General features: G+C 32.7%; 2 protein-coding genes and 1 long non-coding RNA gene across 4 annotated transcripts in view; 1 reads left to right on the top strand and 2 right to left on the bottom strand.

Annotated features, from left to right (window-relative positions):
* Nucleotides 1-501: 501 nt before the first annotated feature.
* The window catches only part of LOC105345871 (H(+)/Cl(-) exchange transporter 6), a 30535-nt gene continuing 10242 nt past the window's right edge, over nt 502-20794 (top strand). The window contains exons 1-21 of one of the 2 annotated variants that reach the window (XM_066079751.1): nt 502-686; nt 890-952; nt 1059-1124; nt 1253-1321; nt 1667-1733; nt 2013-2119; nt 2291-2417; nt 2728-2795; nt 3048-3109; nt 3301-3347; nt 3846-3931; nt 4087-4200; nt 4445-4614; nt 4919-5015; nt 5279-5411; nt 10614-10767; nt 11653-11812; nt 11899-12005; nt 12462-12603; nt 12721-12767; nt 12935-13043. In XM_066079751.1, the coding sequence (XP_065935823.1) occupies nt 579-686; nt 890-952; nt 1059-1124; nt 1253-1321; nt 1667-1733; nt 2013-2119; nt 2291-2417; nt 2728-2795; nt 3048-3109; nt 3301-3347; nt 3846-3931; nt 4087-4200; nt 4445-4614; nt 4919-5015; nt 5279-5411; nt 10614-10767; nt 11653-11812; nt 11899-12005; nt 12462-12603; nt 12721-12767; nt 12935-13043 (2103 nt within the window). In that variant the 5' untranslated portion in view covers nt 502-578. Of the gene's footprint in view, nt 687-889; nt 953-1058; nt 1125-1252; nt 1327-1666; nt 1734-2012; nt 2120-2290; nt 2418-2727; nt 2796-3047; nt 3110-3300; nt 3348-3845; nt 3932-4086; nt 4201-4444; nt 4615-4918; nt 5016-5278; nt 5412-10613; nt 10768-11652; nt 11813-11898; nt 12006-12461; nt 12604-12720; nt 12768-12934; nt 13044-20794 lie in introns of those variants that run through there. The other variant, XM_066079752.1, reaches the window with a different exon arrangement.
* On the bottom strand, nt 5524-10130 carry LOC105345870 (uncharacterized). Its single transcript, XM_011454198.4, has 3 exons — nt 9793-10130; nt 9531-9692; nt 5524-5828 (listed from the first exon to the last, which is right to left on the bottom strand). The coding sequence occupies exons 1-3, from the start codon at nt 10070-10072 to the stop codon at nt 5581-5583; spliced, it is 690 nt and encodes a 229-aa protein (XP_011452500.3). The 5' UTR covers nt 10073-10130; the 3' UTR covers nt 5524-5580.
* LOC105345869 (uncharacterized) lies at nt 13445-20252 on the bottom strand. Its single transcript, XR_903129.4, has 3 exons — nt 20021-20252; nt 15767-15934; nt 13445-14739 (listed from the first exon to the last, which is right to left on the bottom strand). It is a non-coding gene; the product is annotated as an uncharacterized lncRNA (long non-coding RNA).

The following is a 20794-nucleotide window of genomic DNA, read 5'->3' on the forward strand; positions in this document are numbered from 1 at the left end:
GATTATTCAAATTATTTAACAGATATTTTTTTTTTCAAAACATGTAAGGGTACATGTATTTCATTATCTTAAATATTTGAATATACAAAAGAAATTGGACACTTTATTCCTCAGAGTAAAGGGACTTCGCAGTTGTTCAACCGCCATTCAAATGATGTTTTCTCTTTGGGTAATATTTTCAAAGGAAAAGTAGAGCTTTGTGTGAATGTACATTCAAAGAACAATAACTCAAAAATTTGCAACAATTATTTTTGTATTATAAAAAATCTCCTATACATATACAAGATATATAGATATTTATGAAGCTTTAAATATGCTTCATACTTATACATGTAAATTATTATTTTGTCACCCTACACGCAAGCATTAAACAACGTTAAAGTACCTCAAGTGTTCAAGTTACAAAGGGGTCGGGATCAGTTGCCCAATTATAACCTACTCTGTCCCATTAGCAGCTGTCAAGACCTGCATTAAAGGTAAATAAACAGTATATATGATATTATCAGCGGCTCTGCACGAAGTACACATGTCCGAAGAAATACTGATAAAACAGCCCAGTGTTTAAATCAATAGAAGCGATGTCGGAGGAGGACATCCAGTGTGACTGTTCCTGCTGTGTCTGGCCCCAATGTCGGGGGGTCGGGGACAACCGTGGGAGTCAGAGCGAGCCAGCCACAGAAGAGATGGTAGGTGGTCCGGGACACGCCCCCTTTTTGTTATTGTTTTGAGTCTTATCTGTTTCGTTGTAGGTTGAAACAACGATACGGTTTCGTTGTAGGTTTTAACAACGATACGGTAGATTTTGTTTGTTTCACGCTTATTATTGTACTGGAAATAGTAAATAATAAGAAGAGATTAAAATATTATGTATTTTCTTCCGTTTACCTAGCACCCTCTTCTGCGACGGAGACAAAATGCAACGAAACATCACTTGCCAAGGAAAGACTACGAGGTGACGTTTATCAAATCTTCTCCTGAAGTTTATCAAAGAAATCCAAGCAAATAAAATAAATAGATAAATAGATAAAAATTCAAACTAGACAATTTTCTTCTTACAGAGTTTAGACTATGATAGATGTTTTAACGAACCATATGAAGAATATGTTAAAACATCGGAAGAAAATGTAAGTAAACATAAGTAAGACACAGAAATACAGTGTCACGCACATGTTTCTGACACGTGTGTTCCCTTATTATCAAAGAAAAATTATCAATAAAAAAATGAAAAATGATATTTTGGACATTCTTGCAGAACTCCACCACAAAGGTAGAAATCATCAAATGGGTCGTGACTTTTATGATTGGATTCCTGACGGGGATGGTAAGGTATCTGAAAGCAACTCCAGGCTTGCTGCAATTATATTGCTGTAATAATGTTTAATACGATATCTTTATTAGTTATTTTGCTCATATCTTAGGCATACGCAGAGATAAATTTACAGCTAATTACTCCGTGCTGCATACAAGTGTGTCCAGAATTCAGCTCGGAATAAATCCTCGTACATCTACATGCTTTATCTGACTTTACTGTCTATAAATATGTGCATGCTTGTAGGTAAAGCAAAAAATAGAGACTATATCTGCATCAAATAAACGGTATTTATTTGTATGATTTACATTGTATATTTTAAACTTTGAAACGTAATTATTTCCTACTGGTTTGCAGGTTGCATTATTCATCGACTCTATCGTCAAACTCTTGTCATCAATTAAATTCTCTGTTGTTGAAGAATGTATCCTTTTAGAACAAGAAATTTCCGAAGGGTAAATACGTATACGTATATCAAATTTTAAACAATTCTATGAATTAAAGCGCAAGAAAAACTACAAATTAAATAAACAACTTCAAAATTTCTTGTTAATATATACATTATAAGGAATTTTACGTATTTTTTTTGGTCAAATAATCTGATTATAGATTAGGCTTTCACTTTCTTCAAAACATTGTGGTCTATTTTTTATAGAAAAAATTAGTTTGATTAATGATTATCACCCTTACACCAATCCCTCAGCTATATCCATGTGTTCTAAAGATGGCTGTCTTGTCCTGTCACTGTTGATCTTATTGCTGTTCAATGTCGGCTTCGTTGTCATAGCATCATGTCTTGTTGTCACAGAGGTAAAACAAAAAAAACCAAAAGTCCAATCAACGGAATCATCATCAATTGCAAAAAATTAATACAATGTAGTTAAAAAGTGGAGCTTTTTGCATCACGTAGAGTAGAATTTTTAGACACTCTATATATTGAAAAAAAATATACAGTTTTCCCGATATGATTTATATTCATAGCCCGTAGCAGGAGGTTCTGGAATTCCGGAGATCAAATGTTACCTTAATGGGGTAAAAATTCCTCGAGTGGGTCGCCTAATGACACTCGTCTCAAAAGCTGTCGGGGTGCTCTTCAGCGTAGCCGGGGGTAAGACATAGTGAGCGTGAACAAGTATATGTACGTCACCTTGGGCATATGTACTTTGCAAGCAAAGGTCTAACGTCCGGAACGGAGCTACCAAAGTCTCTTCCTTACCAAAGTCTCTTCGATGATTACAAATGAACTAAGGAAATTGGGCGCTCAATGTTAATTTAATTATCATTCAGACACAAATAAATATTGTACAAAACTGACTAAAAAATGAGAAGGAAAAAAAAGGCAATATCAAATAACTCCATCTTTGTGATCAATTGACACTCTAAATATTACATTTTAACAAGGTTTGGTTTATTTTCAGGGTTATTCGTTGGAAAAGAGGGACCCATGATTCACAGCGGTGCCATCATTGGAGCAGGCTTCCCTCAAGTATATTTATAAACAAGTTCCATCACTGTTTTGAGACCAATAGCAAATAATTGAAAATATATTAAAATTACTTTAAATTTCTGTTAATTATTTTTACTTATCATTTTCAGGGAATATAGAAAGAAAAAACAAATATTTGGCTGTTAATATAGCTTCCTGGGAAAAATTGCATATTGTAAATGATGCATACCCTATAACTTATTTTTTGTGTCTAGTTTTATCGGTATATGTTCAATTCTTCCATTAAAACAGTTTCAAAGTATTGCTTTCAAGAAGATCAATATCAAGAAGTACGGCTTTTTCAGATCAGATAGGTAAGTAATCCCAAAGTTATGATTTGTAAGGACCACACCACGTAAACAACACTATACACTAGACGAGAGAGAGAGAGAGAGAGAGAGAGAGAGAGAGAGAGAGAGAGAGAGAGAGAGAGAGAGAGAGAGAGAGAGAGAGAGAGAGATTGTTTTCCTAATGAATACCTTTTCCAATATTTTCTTTGATTTAGAGACAAGAGAGACTTTGTGTCAAGTGGAGCCGCGGCAGGTGTCGCAGGTAATTAGATTACGCCACCATCAAGACTTCATTAGATATTAGTTCTGCCAGCGCTCATATTACGATTTTCCAATTCAAGACAGTTTTGTATTTTCCTCATTTCCGAAATTTACTACCGGACACTACAATAAAACACCCTTTAAATTGAATTTCTTGACATCGAGAGTCTAAGTAATTTATAGACTGTTGGAATGTAGTGCGTCGGCGGGATAAACAGGCGGTTATTAAAAAAGGAGATTATGAAATATGATGGCAATAAAATAGTCGCGATCAATTTAGGAAAGATGAATTTATATTCATGCGTATTATTTGACCTACAAAAAGTATTTCAAACTCTTAAAACTCCATGCATATTATATCAAGAGCCTATTATTAACGTTCAGTTTTTGTTACCTTTATTTTTTTTTCATAGTTAAGGACTTTGTTCATAAATGATATTACCGGTATATGTATTATAATGGTAAGCATCTGTTACTGTATGGCTGTTTGTAATTGTAGCTGCCTTTGGGGCGCCGATAGGAGGGGTCCTCTTCAGTCTGGAAGAGGGTTGTTCTTTTTGGAATCAAAAATTGACTTGGCGATCTGTAAGAAATCTTTTGCATTCTCTCTCTCTCTCTCTCTCTCTCTCTCTCTCTCTCTCTCTCTCTCTCTCTCTCTCTCTCTCTCATTCATGATCATAATCCCAAGCAATATCAAAAATGCATATTGAAATAATTAGTTCACACATTATACATTGTAGTTTTTCTGCTCAATGGCAGCAACTTACAGTTTGAACTTTTTCCTCTCCGGAATAAACACAGCGAATTGGGGGTACTTTTATCTACCAGGACTCATCAATTTTGGAGTATTCAAGGTACTTCATCGAACGTAACATTAAACAGTTGCAGAGTTGCAGAAAAATGTAGTAATTAATAAGATTTTTAATTAACTTTGTATAGCATTTACATCTTAATATACCTGTATAGTTACAATGAACTGGATTTACCACGAGTACTTTGGACAATGTAATACAGGATACTTCTAGTCGCAAAATGCACCATACGTCCATGTGCTATTTCATGAAAAGAAGATGGTCAAAACTTTAAACATTATTTCAGTGCGCCAATGAAAGCGGGATTGGATGTCATCTTTGGAACGCCTTGGATCTAATAGTGTTTATCTTTATGGGTCTGTTAGGCGGAGTGTTCGGCGCTTTGTTTAACACTGTCAATCTACTTCTGACCAAACACAGAATGAAACACGTGCAAAAGAAGCACAAAGCCATCAGGTATTCTAACTTTTACCATACAGCTGTACATATGCCGTCTAGCTTGTTTATAATTTAACAAAATACAAATTATTTTTACTGTGTCAAAATGTTAATTGTAATGAGTGATTCAATTCAGTTAATTTTAAGATAATATTGACCTATTAGCCTCCATAAATGAAACACAAATTGCTGTATAGCTGCATGTAGCTCCCGATCTGAAAAAAATTCGGATGGACGAATTTTTTCCAGACCGGGGGCTACAGACCTGCAGCTAATTATTGTGCAAAGTTTAGAAGTTTGGGAGTGGTTGTCTTTCCGGCAGAGTCTTGGAAGCCGTTCTGGTTGCTGCTGTCACTACCACTGTATCATTTTCAGCTGCGATGCTTCTGGGAGAATGTCGGAGCATGGCATCCAACCAGGTCTCTCTCTCTCTCTCTCTCTCTCTCTCTCTCTCTCTCTCTCAGATAATTTAATTTGCAAAGATCACCTATCGTTTCCTCCTTGTCCCTCAATTATTTCTAGTACAGTGTCTTGTAAGTACTTTCTTTTTACGTTTCGTCTAGTCTCTTTTTATATTATAAAATTGCTTTATAAAACACAGGTTTTGCGTATACATGTATTTGAATTTTTGATTCATATGAAATACGTATAGAATTATTGCTACATGTTTTTGATAACGCAGAGCAATGGAAGTATTCCATTGGTTGACGAATCTGTACGAACCTACTTCTGTCCGGAGAACCATTACAACGACATGGCCACACTATTCTTTAATTCTCAAGAAGAGGCTATAAAACAACTCTTTCATCAAGAAGGTAACATTTCATCAACGGTTTTCTATCATATACATCACCTTCCATAAGAACAGTTGCATGGACATACATTTGGTTAACAATTCTCGCCATTTATATATATACTTCAATCAAACACAGTGAAACAGTTTAATAAATACATGTACAGGTGTAAATGGTTAGTTTCCTCACATTACATACAGATACTTTCTACAGTTGTTTTGTTCTTGCTGTCGTCGGATCTTATATATACAATGACATGTATGATCAGCGAGATGGCTGCAAAGAAATGAAATATGGCGGCTCCGAAAGCAAAGTAGAAATCCATGGCTAAGGTGTCGTCAGTCAAATGGAAGAACCATTTCCAGGTCTTGGCGTAGGGGTTGATGACTGATTGATAATTTTCGCTGTATTGTGCGATTCCTTTCATTATCAAAACAGCTGGAATAAAAAATAATAAAATTGTTATACCTTTCTTGTATCATACATATGTCCATGCGCGGATCTAGGGGGTTTTCAGGTTGGCCCAGAACCCCCAACCCTTAGAAAAATCAATTTTTTTATTTACATTGTAAAATTTTAGAAAATATGCCTCGGACCCAGCCCTCCCCTCACCCGGCAAATTTTAAATATCCCTAGGAACAACCCCCTCCAAAAAATTCTACATTCGCGCAGCTGTCTATCATTGAATCTGTTTAATAACGTTTTTCAGGTGAAACAGGTATGCAGACAATTTGAATTACAGCACCTCTTTTTTTCTATGCTCACCTACAGCTAACGGTCGTTCAAACCCCGATAACGTCACAGTAATAATTAAGTACTGTTTTAGTATTGCATAGTGTAATCAAAGAATGATTTAATAATATAATAGAAACATACATTCGTTTTATAAAAGATGGTTTACCAATGAGTATATTGAGCAATGTTACATATATGTTAACTGAAAAACCATCTAATATTTTCTATATGTTGCAATCGAAAGACGGCACTGACTATTCCTCAGGAGAATATTCAATATAAGAGGGCCAGAAAATATCGATAAGATCATGAAAACTTGGGGTTTGGTGGGACGGAAAGCATGATGAATAGAAGCCAAGCACACATGTATGAGACAAAAATGCATTTTAAAAATTGAACGTCATAAATTGAATATTGAATAAATATAACAACAGTCTGTAACTGTAGTCAATATATAACTAAAATTCATGGACGCAGGAAAATATTATCTGTTGTCAGGAAAAAGTGTCAGCAGTCTTAATGCTGGCATTCATAACAATTTTTATTCAGATAATTCTATTTGTGATAACATTTTTCCGTACTGAAAATTCATAAAAAAATTTCTTTGAATGCCCTAGTTCTGCTGAATAAACCGGAACGCTCTATTTTATTGGATATCTAACTTAGACATACAAAAACCAATATCTCTATATTTGACACTGCTTGGAGATAATGATATTTCCTGTAATGAAAATATTTCCTTATTTCATTTTGTACAGAATTTTTTTTGTAAAGTTATGAGCTTCAAAAACATGAACTCGTCAAATTCACAGCTTCCAGTTCTATTATAAAACATGTACGTGTACAAATGATGTACTTGCAATTGGTTAAATCCTAAGCGACATATCACAGTCATGTCTCCCCTATTTAGCCATAACGCTGTATTAAGATATTTTATTTGAAAATGTTTATAATTATTAATAATAAATAACGCTAAACAACAAAGTTGCACTTAAAATATTTGCTTAGTTTGCTTACATTGGTCATTGATTATTTATATTTTACTTATCTTGTCCCTTATATAATGCTGCCTAATCCAATTATGTTTTGTGGGTAATTAATTTTGTTAAAATCATGAATTAGAGAAAACCTTAACAAATTACTAGTCAATCAATTATTTACCTCAATACATAACCAGTCAATCAAATTTTTACCTAATTCAATATCTGACTCTTCATTCAATTGTTTCCCGCGGTAAATAACTAATCAATTGCTTACTTTATAAAATAATTAGTGAATCAATTAATTACCTAAATTAAAGTTTGTCAATCTTTGCTTATTACACTTATAACTAGTCAATCATTAGATTACATAAGTAAAGAGCTGGTCAGTCAGTAATTAATCTCATTAAATGACTCGTTCAATTAATAATCTACCAATGTAAATAACTAGTCAATCAATTATAGGTTACCAATGTAAATAGCTTGTCAAACAATGATTTGCCTCTGTAAATAACTAGTCAATCGTTTACCTCAGCAAATAACTAGTCAATTGTTTACCTCAGCAAATAACTAGCCAATCATTTACCTTAGCAATTAACTAGTCAATCGTTTACCTTAGCAAATAACTAGCCAACCGATAGATTATCACACTAAATAACCTGTCAATTAATTGTCTCATTCAGTAAATGACGAGTCAATTTATAGTTAACCTTAGAAGATAACTTTTTAATTAATAGTTTACCTCAGTAAATAAAATGTGAATTAATTCATTGTTCGCCTCAGTAAATATATGTAAAATTTATTTGTTTGATTTAGAAAATTACTAGGCAATCAAATGATTGCCTTATTAAAAAACGAGCCATGCTTTACTCGGTGTTTGCAAGCCTCAGTTAATGAAAAGCCAATCAATCGTTTATCGAAGTAAATATTTTGTCAATCAATAGACTACCTCAGTAATTACTTTAGAGTCATTTTTATTTGTATTGTTTATTGGTCAACAGCTGAACAGCTCATAGACATATATATATACAATTAATATATACATGTTACAATACATATACTGGTCACTTGAAAAAAGCAAATTTATACGTGAAGTTTTTTTTTTTATCATAAAAGTATTCTTAATATATTTACCTTAATTGCACAAATCCTTTAAATTTTGTGTTGACAATAATAGAATTAATTTAAAGACAGAGGGTTTAATATAATAAAACTTCTTTAGGAATTTTTCTCTTAAGATACAGAAATAGGGACATTTCATTGATTTCAATATAAAATGATGTTCATCTTCTATATCTAAAGAACATAAAGAACATAAACGTCTTTGAAATGGAACATTGTTATATCTACCCGTTTCTACGGTAAGACAATGAGATGATGATCTTAATTTACATATAAGTTTCTTATATTGTAAAGGAATTCTTTTTGATAGATATGACTGCAAGGTACAATGATCAACTAAATATTTACAGATTGTACATTTGGAAGAGGTATTTATGTCAGCTAGTAGAGACTGTTTAAAATTATCAAAAATACTTTGCTTGCCGATTGTTAAAATAATTTCTGGATTTTTCAAAAAATTTATTTTCCCATAAGTTCATTAGCCCAATACTTGTTAACATGTTCTTAATCTCCGCAGCCCAGTTTTTACATTTGTTTTTACCTAAAGTTTCATTATACATATTAACATAACATGAATTCAAAATGCAATTTTTAACAATAAGTATGTTTTTACAATAATTAAGATGAATTTTTTCTATATTTGGGGCAGAATGAAAGCCACAGACTTCACAACCGTAGTAAGCAATGCTTCCTACATAAGTGTCAAAAAGGGACAAAGGCGTAGTAAAATTTAGACTCATATTACAACATTTCCTTTACAGTGAAAAAAGCGCCTTCATACATTGTACATAATGACAATTGTTTTTGCATAACATGAAATTTTCCATTGTAATTCAACAAAAGTCCGAGATAACTGTTCACTACTTCAATTTGTTCACACTTATAAAACCACACATCTTCTGTTCGTAAAATTCCCCCATTTCTGAAAACCATTATTTTTGTTTTGTTTACATTAACTGTTAACGACCATTTCTCTGTATAATTTTCTAAAGTATCCAACAGTATCCAACACTGACTGTAAGTCAGCAGCAGACTGAGAAAAAATAACCATGTCGTCTGCGTACATCAGTAAAAATAAGGAGAGCTCTTGTAATTCATTTGGAGTATTTCAATTGCTTAAAAATTCCATTTCGCAATCATTGACATTTGTTGGGGTCAATGTTCGCGAGTAGCCAAAATTTTCCTGGTTCATGGGGACGTAAATTTGCTGGTATTGTAATCGCGAAAATTTCAATAAATATTAAACAAATGATTGTTAAATTAGGTTCGTTGGGATTAAATTCAGTTAAAATCGTTAACTTACCTGAGATAAAACATAGCCCCATGCTATTAAGGACCGCACCAATTTGGAACTTTCTGCGTTTTAGAAAGAATGGTATGACAGAGGCCAGTGCCAATACCCCGAAAGATGCTGACCCGATTCCAACCCCTGCCAACTCGAAGCGCAGGGATTCTTCTCGCCAATCTGAAACCAAATATGACACAATTAGAATACGGTGTGGCCGATTATGCTATCATTATTAAAGGGTACTCTTAAAGTCTTTTGAAGATTGCTTTCTAGGTACCTGTTTTCCTTTTTGATTTATCGACATAGGCATTGTAATCATGATTGTCATAGACGTCTGTGTCGTAGTCTGCTAGCACATTCAGTTTCCACAGCGACTGATAAGCTTTGATCTGAAACACAACGGGGTGATTTATGTCTGGCGGAACAGCACCTGTTATGTACTGGTCCCATTTTGCATCTTTCCTTAAAGATATCCCTTGAAGTACCAGCGCAACTGCTATCATTATCATACACGAAATGCGAAAAGCAACAAAAGTGCGATTCTGAAAGCAATCCATGTTTTAAAAAAAGCAGAGTAACTTTTGTGTTTGTGTTTGGTGATGAAATGAATGCGCTTTATAAGGAAGATGAGATTTTATAGTCACAATCTTTTGTGCAACATAAATCCTGCTCAAAATTTAGATTTGGAAATATCGATCAGCATACTGTTCTCTATTTATCTTGTTGACATCGTGGTATTACTTATAAGCATGTGGAACTTATCCTGGATTATTTGATAAACGGTATCTGAAATCTCAGAGATAGTGTTTCATTGTATTGAGATTATGGTAGATCTAAAAATTTTATTAATAATAAAAACTTGAAAACTTGTAATATTTGAAGTGACACGGGACATGTGTACCTAGAAATAGTATTTTTTATAAAATTTCAAAGTTGTCAAGCCAATATTAAATTAAATATTTGGTTATGTCTTATATCTGTTCATATTCCATCTCTGTATAACCCCAAAAGCAAATACTTTAAAAGAAAAATATCTAGATAGACATGTATACACATTTGTATGAAGATAATATGCTTATTATTTTTAATCTTTTGAAGGTAAATTCAGCTTGGCAACTCTCGGTCTGTTCTTTCTGCTCTTCTTCTTCCTTGCCTGCTGGACGTATGGAGTTCACGTCCCCAGCGGTCTGTTTGTCCCTTCCCTGTTGTGTGGGGCGGCCTATGGACGGTTCGTTGCGACCGTACTTGTGCAGTAAGTACTCAAGGACCGCATTATCTGATACTCTTTGACAAACATAAGTTGACAAGGTCACTTATGATTATAATCCCTTTGATGGTTTTTTATCTGGTTGCCAAACCCCATTAAAGTTTATTTGAAGAAAGTGAGAACGTTATGAATAATCTGTTGTCTAGCTTTGTGGATCCGTGACCAGATCAGAGTTGTATTGAATAGTATGCTTTATACTAAAACACATTGGAAAATAGTATTTTTAATCGTGTGGTTATTGTACATGCAAGGAAGAAGACGAAACGATTGTAATGTTCTCTCCAACTTTCTCGATTATTGATTAATATTGATAACAATGAATGAGTGAGAAGATCCAACAGTGTCGGAATGAAAACAATTAACAAAATGACGAGAAAAAGCATTTTTTTTTCGCTGCATAGAATCGTCTAGTCTGCGTGTAAAGTCACCACCACTGGAATGTCGTCATAATGGCATGTGGTTTAGTTTTGGGTCTTACTGCAAGGATTTTACTCAAATGAAGTTTGGCATAAAGAGACTTAAAGCATTGATAGTTTTGTTTTTATTGTGTATGTAATTTGATGAATTTGAAAATATTTACATTTTCCAGTGTATTTGCCTGTAATAACACTATTGATTTAATCATGTATAGTTTAATACATTTAATTAATGACTTTTTCATTATCTAATCGTACAATTGCTGTAAACTATGTAAATATTAGTGATAAGGAATCATTCTTTGAATATCATAAGGTGATCAAATATGTCGGGCGTGCTCAAATCTATCATATATTCCTTCGATCTTTCTTGGATTTGATCACCTTATAATGCTCAAAGAACTTTTCCTTATATAGTATTACAGGAAACTCACTAAACTAAGTTCTAATTTAGAGTTGGGTATGCCAATCATGAAAACTCGGGAACCTTTGCCTTGATTGGAGCCGCGGCGTTTCTTGGGGGCGTGGTCCGAATGACAATTAGCCTGACGGTGATACTGATAGAATCAACAAACGAAATCAGCTATGGCCTGCCATTAATGCTAGTTTTAATGGTATGGCAATTGTCACTATCCTGAATAAATGATCACTATTTTTTGTATATACATCAATAAAATGTACACTCAGATTCTCTTTCCAGGTAGCCAAATGGAGTGGCGATTATTTTAATGAAGGTCTCTATGATATTCATATCAAACTGAAAGGAGTACCGCTTTTGGAATGGGAAGTCCATCATGGAACTGAAAGGTTAAAGCGCTCGATTTCCAAATTATTATTTCATCGTTGCTAAGATTCCTTCATTTTTCACCTTATTTTAACTTGCCATCTAGGCTTTTGATGAAGATAACACAGTTTTTCTAATGAATATACCTTTGATACCTTTTTAATGCGTAATTGCCACATTGTTGTATTTTCCCTTTACATTCTGCCAAATTTGTTCAAAATTAGTTTGCAAAGAGCTTCATAATTAATCGAATAGACTTGTTTGATTTTGCTGAAAAATGCGATACTTCATACTTTTATTAAAACTTTCTTTTGAAAAGCATGAAACAAATTCAATGAAATTTTATCAAGGTTTTTTTTTTTACATAAAACATTGGCATTTTATTGTCTTAAGTCTGTCGGAACTTCAAGATTTAATTGCTTAATTCATGCCTTCAATGTTATTAAAGACCTGTCATTTTGAAAATGTTTCTGTTCCAGACTTAAGGCATGCGATGTCATGGATAAACCAGAGAGTTATGTATATATTGTTTCACGAGTGTCCTCTGTGATACGCATGCTTCGAACAACAGCACATAATGCATTTCCTGTTGTGTCCGTGGCAGATGGAAGAAACTTAATAGTAAGTTTGAAGAAATATCGAATAATCAAACACGTAAAAATTAAATTATTTCTTTGAAAAAATCTTTTTGAAGACATCAACCAGTTGACATACGTATAACGTTTCCACTGGGTCTAGGTTGATCAAGAGCATACACAGCCAAATGGCCTTTTAAACGAAGAAAGGTAAGATGATGTTTACCTTTCATTCAAAATCTGAAAAAAATCAGAATTTTAAAACGTCCTTAACGTTATTATATTTGTGGGAATATTTTATACATAGATGCATTTCTATTGATTAAAAGATTATTAAACATTAGTAGTTTTTAATATCAAGTGGATTTAATTTGCAGGGATGAAGGGCAACGGATTGAACACAAATGGCGCTTTGAGGGGTTGATCATGAGACATACACTAGTTTCATTATTAGAGAATAATGTGTTTTTCCAAGAGCAAAACGGGGTATTTTTGTGTTTTTCCTCACCTTCAATTTCATAATTAACAAAAAATTAATTAACCATTTATAGTATCGTAGAGCACTACCTCTCAAAAGCATGTATAGAAACTTTACACGTGTGTACAACCAGTACAACTTACACTTCCAAGTTTTTTTTATCCAAATAGAATAATTTTACATGTTCAGTCAAAGCATTTTTTCGGATTTTCGAAAAAAGGAAATATCTTAATGATTTTCAAAAATGAGAAATAAAATTTTGAGACGTAATCTCTAAATGATGACAAAACCTACAAAGTAACTTGGGTCAGTGTGCGCAGAATCAGAACTGTACGGATAAAGCGGGTTTTTTGTAAAGAGCATAAACATAAAATGTACGGTAACATATAAATATTCATGATTTTTTATTGAATAATTAATAAAGACATATATTTGATGCATCAAATACTGAATTAAATAGATATATTTTACAAGACAAAAAAATAGCAGCAAATTATGAACAATAGCTAGAGACAATATCATATCATTTTTATGTGATTTTAAGTAAAACTGGACATACAGTGTTTACAAATCATTGGATGTAGCAAGGAATTTTTTTAACTCCCTCCACGTAATGAATCATACATCATCTGATCACTGGTCTTATATATTACTCATGAAGACACGGTTCCGTGATCACTATCTCAGTTGCCCTTATTTATATCAGATTAATTTGGAATTGACATCATCTTGTCGCCCTTACAGACATCTGAGCCATGGGCATTAGACTATCAACTTTCCGGCCATCCTTTGATTAATTAGTCGGCGATACACATCGAACATATCTTTAGCATCAATACATTAGACTAATGACTTTGTGTCCTGTGTTTATGAGAATACAAAATATTCTCAATGATTTTTTTGAAATGTATATCTCAAAAAAAGCAGGAAAAGTAATATTTTATACAAATTGTATACAAAATATAATGATGCTACATTTTAAAAGGTGACTGTATATTTTTTTAAAGAACAAGTGCTTATAAAATGGCGCAAATTTTTATAATTGGATTATTTCGATTTAGATTTACTCCTCCCCAACATATTGTGGATATTTAGATTCTATAAAATATACTTCTATCATTTTTATTAAATGTTCAGAATGCTGTCTTTAAATAATATATTTTTAATTTAAGGAAGGGTGTCACTAAAAGCTTTTTGTATATTGAAATTAGTTCTTTCATTAGACCATAACAAAAATATGGAGCAAACACCCATTCTTAGAAAATAGACATTGAGTTCTTGATCTAATTTGAGAGGCATTTTGGTACGCATGCACCAGTTTGTGTCAATACATTTCAAGTACAGTTTCAGATTCTTATCCGTCCTATTTAAAGTATTTTCTTCTATAATGCAGTTTGTTTTTTTTCAATAGCATGATTATCGATTCAAGTTACATAAAATTACATAACTGATGAACAATTTTAACATGATTATGTACATTCCATGCGTATGATAATGAAATGCAATTTTATCGTTGACAAGCAAACATACATGTACTTCGTATGCATGCTTATTTGAATTACTAAGAGATTGTCATTAAAATAAATATATTTAGTACGTGCATGCGATACATTTCCTCTAAGAATTATGAAAGTTTTCATTTGTAGAAAGGTGAATTTGCCATCTTTCTTCTCAGCAAGTGCGGCAACAGATCTGTCACCATTCCTAAAATAGATTAAATAAAAATAAAAGGGGTGGGTACTCGTGGCGATTTTAAGAATATTTCAATCTTATTAAAAGAGGAACTCTAAATAAAAGTAAATCAAAACATCAAAATTTCATACCAAATGTTTTTTGTATTCCCTAATAATAGTTAACCGCCACATTTAAACTTTTCCAGTAGATCTGGTGGGAAGTTTGTTGATTTTTGTGTGCTAATTTTACGATAAATATTGGTTCCCGAAAATCATGTTTAGTGGCTAAAACTGTGTCAATAAATGACTCATTCTCAAAAACATTCCAGCCAAAGGTTTTCAGATATAACTTTCGATTTAATCAATTTCAGATTTACTTTCACGTCTTTCACATTTTTAACATTTAAGTCCAAATATGGATAATTTATTTAAAGTTTATATTGTCAAAGAATACGGAACTCAGAAAAAAGAAATATCTTTGTAGTTGGTCCACAATGTACCCGGTGATTTGCTCTACAATAATACGAAGAGTTGCCCATGCATGAATATGGTAACCGGTATGCTCGACTTCGTATTGTTCTCTTCGAGAACAATTCAAAGCAGTTACAAAGAAGACAAACTCAACCCCAAATTGGCAATACTTTTTGTTTAGCAACCACTTATAAGTTCCTTAGAACTCACAGTATAAGCAATTAATACTTTACTTTTGCATTTTGCATGGCTGACCAAATTTTGATTTCTGTACTAAAACTTGGGGCATACAGCTTTATTCTTGTGAAACCTGCAAAATGCATTTTACAGTTTCTTTTTTTTCTAAGTTCCCAATAAACTTATTTAAAACATCATTTAATGCCATTCATTTGACATTCTGTTACAAGATGACTAAATCCAGCCATTGTCTTACTATCTAATGGGTTCATAAAACATTTCTGTTATTATATTCTCAAATAAGTAAATATGAAAACTTCCTAAACAAATCATAGTACTAAAAAGTTGTAAATGTGACCCCCAACACGAATTTCAACACAAAATATCAAGGAATAGTTTTTATTACTTACTTTAGAACCTCGTCTTCGGTTTTTCAAGTTCCTCTTCTGATTGGTGGACATTTAATTTTCCGATTAATGTTCTTAACAACAACGTCTTCAGTCTGGCGTCTGTGTTTTGCCTTTGTGGCAGTTTTGTTTGTTCTAGGTATCGAAGAAAAATATTTTCTGCGTCATCATCTGTGAAAGAGATAAAGTCTTAAAATTTATTTTGATTTTTCTGAAATAAAAACAGGTTGGTGACAATTCATTAGAAAACAGCAGAGTAAAAAGGGTAAGCAAAATCATATAATAAGAAGAGAAAACTTTGTAATGCTTTTGCAGCTTGTAATTCTCTTATTCTTTAAGAGGGATAAATAATCTTGGCCATTTATAGACTAAATTAATATCTTTTAGAAGTAGGACTTTTTATAACATCCTTTAGAAGGGGGTTTTATGGAAATGTAAGAAATTATGATGAATTTTTCTTCAATGAAAAGAAGTTTATGGCTTATATATCATGTTGGAAGTTTTTGAGGTAGATCTGACGAATAATTTGTCGACCATCCAGTCTCTTTAAGGAAAACATGAAGTCCATGTTTTTGTTCGTCGGTGCATTACAACCTACGCTGAGTTTCATTATTCTGTACAATGTCTGACCTTTGATGATCTTAGTATTATCTAAAATGTCCATCAAAGACAAATGGCGCGGCCAATACCTCTGCTTGGTGACATTAATCATGGTTGTTCTTCGCCAAATTGAAGAGAATCGACACCTAGCGTATTTTGATCATTATATCTCGATGATATGGGACCCAATTGACATTAATATTGACGGAATTCTTCAATTATTTATTTTCATGTTCCATGGGTCTGTTCCGAAAATACTTAAAGCAGTTCACGACAAACAAGATTAATATATATTGCATGGAAATGTTCATTATTTACGCATGGGGACAATCACTGGTTAAAGATTGATTATGCATATGCGTAAATATGGTATGAAGTTGAATGAAGTTGGATGAAAACAACCTTTGACATAACTGCACCGCAAATACAAGAACGTCATATCAAATGACTCCAGTTTCTTCAGTCCAAAACATGAAATGATACCAAAATACCAACGTTTTTTGTTTTGAAGCATTGGTATGGTATAAATCCGTGCATATGTTTATGCAGAATTTCGTGCATACGTTCATTTGATTTGGAAGGGGGAGGGGGGGGGGGTATTGTTATTACTCTACAGCAGCGGGGGGAACATATTGTGATTAATAATAATATTTATTACAAATTGAGCTAATCGCGGTTGATTTTTTTTTTTTTTTACATTTTGGTTGATGTGTATCTTTAAGTCTGCAAACTAAGTATACATGTATAGTATAATATTTTGAAACGGCTGTATCTGAACCGGATTACTTATCCCTATTTATAATTTTTAAAAATATATGATCTAAAAAAATAAATATATTCTCCATATAATGCATATCGTCTATTGTACTAACACCCCACCTTTCTATTCATTTTCATTTATCTAAAGCAGAGAGGACAACAAACTACAGCGAGACTTGTTGCTATTAGGTGTATAAAATCATCCGATTATGCGACATTTTTACAACAAAAACTATCCAAATTATTGACACTTATAACAAGTATAGGAAAATATCAATTTCACTGTCTTATGAAGATAATCATTATCGTGGGAGACTGTCTACAATTCTTGGTGTAAAAGGGGACCCTGACATATGTTAACTGATCTCAACCTTTAATCTCCGTGAATATGGCAAGAATTAAAACCATGAGCTAATCTCTTACTTTACACTCGGTGTTTCATCAGGGAGATTCATACTAAGAACGTGGTATGCATATACCTACGACCGTCTTGTACATTTCATAAGTATACTGACAGGGGTTATTGTCGCACAATATACTTAAGCTTTTAAATAGAGTACCGTACTGTCCTAATGAAAACATTTAAAAAATTTATAAATTGCTATCATTTATTTTGCCTTTTCTTAATCAAAATGTGTCTTACCCTTGATTTAAATCGGTAGCGTTAGGGTTACGAACATAATTGAGTTATGTGCAAATCATGATTTCGCTGGATGGCGAATGGCCTTTTTCTCTGTTGTCCTGTGTCAAACGTGTATGCTTTTGTATGGAGCCGTTTCTTTTTTCCATATTTGGTGTTAAATATAGTTTTTATTTTTACCCAATACCTATTTTTCTTAAGGTTGTAAACATTATTGACTTTGCAGACGTACATGTAAGCCCTTAGCCCGAAACAAGCCCCATTTATTTAACGGTTAGACGTTATGCCGAGCATAACGGCTCACAATTCAAGGAACAATTCATCTTATGCGGTAAACAGAAATCAAATACTTTTTATATGCCTTTCATAACAAAGATTTTTAGGTTTTAGCATTTTTAAATACTCAGAGTTTATTCTTTCTCATGTATTTGTGACCATTAGAGTAAATCTCTATTTTCTTCTTATTATTATTTTTTGGGGGTTTCCTCTTTTTTTTTTTTATCAACAATCCAGTTTAACAACTTTCAGAAAACATTGAATGTAACTACATATACAAATATAAGTAGGTCTATCACGAGCTTTCTGACAAAGTCCTACCGTATCTTGAAACCGCCCCCTCCATTTTTTTAAAATTTGATTAATTTTGTTTCAGAATTTTGATTTTGAGAATTTTTTTTATAGGTAAATATTTAGAAAATGGTATAAATAAGCATAACTATGATTGTTCATGAACAGAATCCACGCCCTTTTCTAATTTACCGACCAGTGTCTAAATGCGCTCTCCTGGGTAGCGTAAATACAATCTCAAATATGGCAAGGGGGTGCTCTAGTATAATACATTAAGATAACCAATACGCCGGATGGGTACGGATATGAACAGAGGGATATTGGTAGAAAGAAATATAGCAACATCGATAACATTTACGATTATGTGGTCTTATAGACAACTGATGAGTATGCATTGAAAAATTACAGTTTCACTTGAATTAAAACCACCTAAGACAAAACAGAATGGGTTACGTTCTACAGATAACATGCACCATGATGTTACATAGTATTTCGTAGTAGTGTTCATATTAATAATTGAAAAAAAAGATATATCAATGAGAGTATTTTCATTCAACAAATGTTGAAAAGAAACTGGAACTGTTGTAGGTGTGGTCTATTCAGTACCTGTACAGTATTGTATACTCTAAGAATGTTAAAATGTCTCAGAGGGCATAAATCAATCAAAGGTAATATCGTTCTTTCAATAACAAGAAAAAACGTGAAACGGAATTTCATTAGTTAGTTTAAACCTATTCTTATTTAATGAATTCAATAAAGGTTAGAAAACAGCACAGTCTATGTAAATGCCCTTTCGTTTTTACACGTTAATTTTGTTACCAAATTATTGAATTTGTTTCAGTAGTACACATATAAGTTGTGCTGAAGTAACTGAAAATATATATACCCGCTGTTTGGAAGTCAAGTCGAAATATATGTTGTTCTAAAAAGGATTTGCTATATTTATCTATAAACATATACAAAAGCGTAGTATCTCACTTCTGAACACACCAAGACAATGAAAAAATATCAACCACTTAACTACAGTTCTAATGTATATGTTTATAGATGAATATATTACATAGCAAATCCTTTTTAGAACAACATATTTTGACTTGACTTCCAAACAGCGGGTATACGAAATGATATTGAAAGACTTGCAACTTTAAAGACAGATGATCCGAGTTAAAGTTTCTGATAATAAAAGTATTCAAAAAGGTATATACATGTAACACTGAATCGACTTAACTGTTTAAGAGGCAATAGTTTATAATTAACGCAACGTGACATTTCGGTTTAAAACCCCCAACTAAGTCATTTAATTTTTGATATTCTCAGAATGATACGTGTTAGATAAAAAAAAATCGTCTAGTTCATGAAGAAATGAAAAAAAAAACCCAGTTTTATCACGTACTACACAGACTTTGAGAAACTTTGCAGAAAAACGATTTTACTAAACCATATATGATATTCACTGTTAAACATTTTGTGGTCACTATTTCAATGAATCGATTGTTTTATTTGTAAATATTAAAAAAAATTAAGAGACAAAAGCATTACAGTCAAAGCATTCTTAACCACAATTACATTTTTGTCTAAACGTAATAATGTAAAGTGACTTCTGATTTTTTAGAAACAATATTATTTTTTCAAAACCATTTTGCATAAAAAAGTATGTAGTTATTTTCAACATAATGTCGGTATAAACTCACCTCTTTTCCCGTACCAATTCCCTTCCGTCACTAGAACAATCGCAAACAAGATAGTTAACCAAGAGACCAAGTTCTTGCACGTCATTTCGTGAGATTAGCCGTGCCACGGTGTTTCCTCAATCTCCGCTAGACTTAGTCTGAGTGCCTGAATTCAGTGACACTGGGTAAAGCAATGGGTTACCGCGGTATACGAAGCTCCAATACTTCCATGAATAATGGTATTAGGTGAGATAATTTAAGCTGCATATATATGTATTACTTACATCACGTGACTTATTAAAAATTAACGATTCCATGCCACCTACATTTCCATGACCATCGAAATCAAGTGGTTTTTTTTTAATTTTATGAAAGGGGATGCTATCAACATGGGGGTGGAAGAAGGTAGCTAAACAAATCTATAAAGGAGTTGCAACTATTAATTAAATATTGTATTTACCGCTCGTTTCCGTAGCAAAAAGGTAATTTGTTCATTTAATAAAACTGATACTTTAAATGTAGGCTTACATGTGGTATAATTCCCAAACCGCTACTAAGATTCCAATTTGATATTTATAAGAAGTTGCTACCAACCCTTTTTATGTTAAGTAGTGATAAAATTGGAGCATATTTAATAAACGATCTTCTGGTTTTTAAAAAAAAATCTTATCAGGTTACAAAAAAAAATTAAGTAGCATTTGTATATGTTAATAAAGGACAAACATTTAAAGACAACTGAAGGGTTTTGGTGGCCCATGTTTATTGTTAACCAATTCCGTTATCTACCGAATGTGT

Source organism: Magallana gigas, chromosome 3 (assembly GCF_963853765.1).
Source record: "Magallana gigas chromosome 3, xbMagGiga1.1, whole genome shotgun sequence".
Classification (NCBI taxonomy): Eukaryota; Metazoa; Mollusca; class Bivalvia; order Ostreida; family Ostreidae; genus Magallana; species Magallana gigas.

What these genes read in the sequence shown, in the direction of transcription:
- LOC105345870 (XM_011454198.4), bottom strand. Translation starts at nt 10,072, where the DNA reads ATGGATTGCTTTCAGAATCGCACTTTTGTTGCTTTTCGCATTTCGTGT. An exon ending in TAAATCAAAAAGGAAAACAG is followed by an intron (nt 9,693 to 9,792) that starts GTACCTAGAAAG and finishes ATTTGGTTTCAG; the next exon opens with ATTGGCGAGAAGAATCCCTG. An exon ending in GGGGCTATGTTTTATCTCAG is followed by an intron (nt 5,829 to 9,530) that starts GTAAGTTAACGA and finishes TTTTTATTCCAG; the next exon opens with CTGTTTTGATAATGAAAGGA.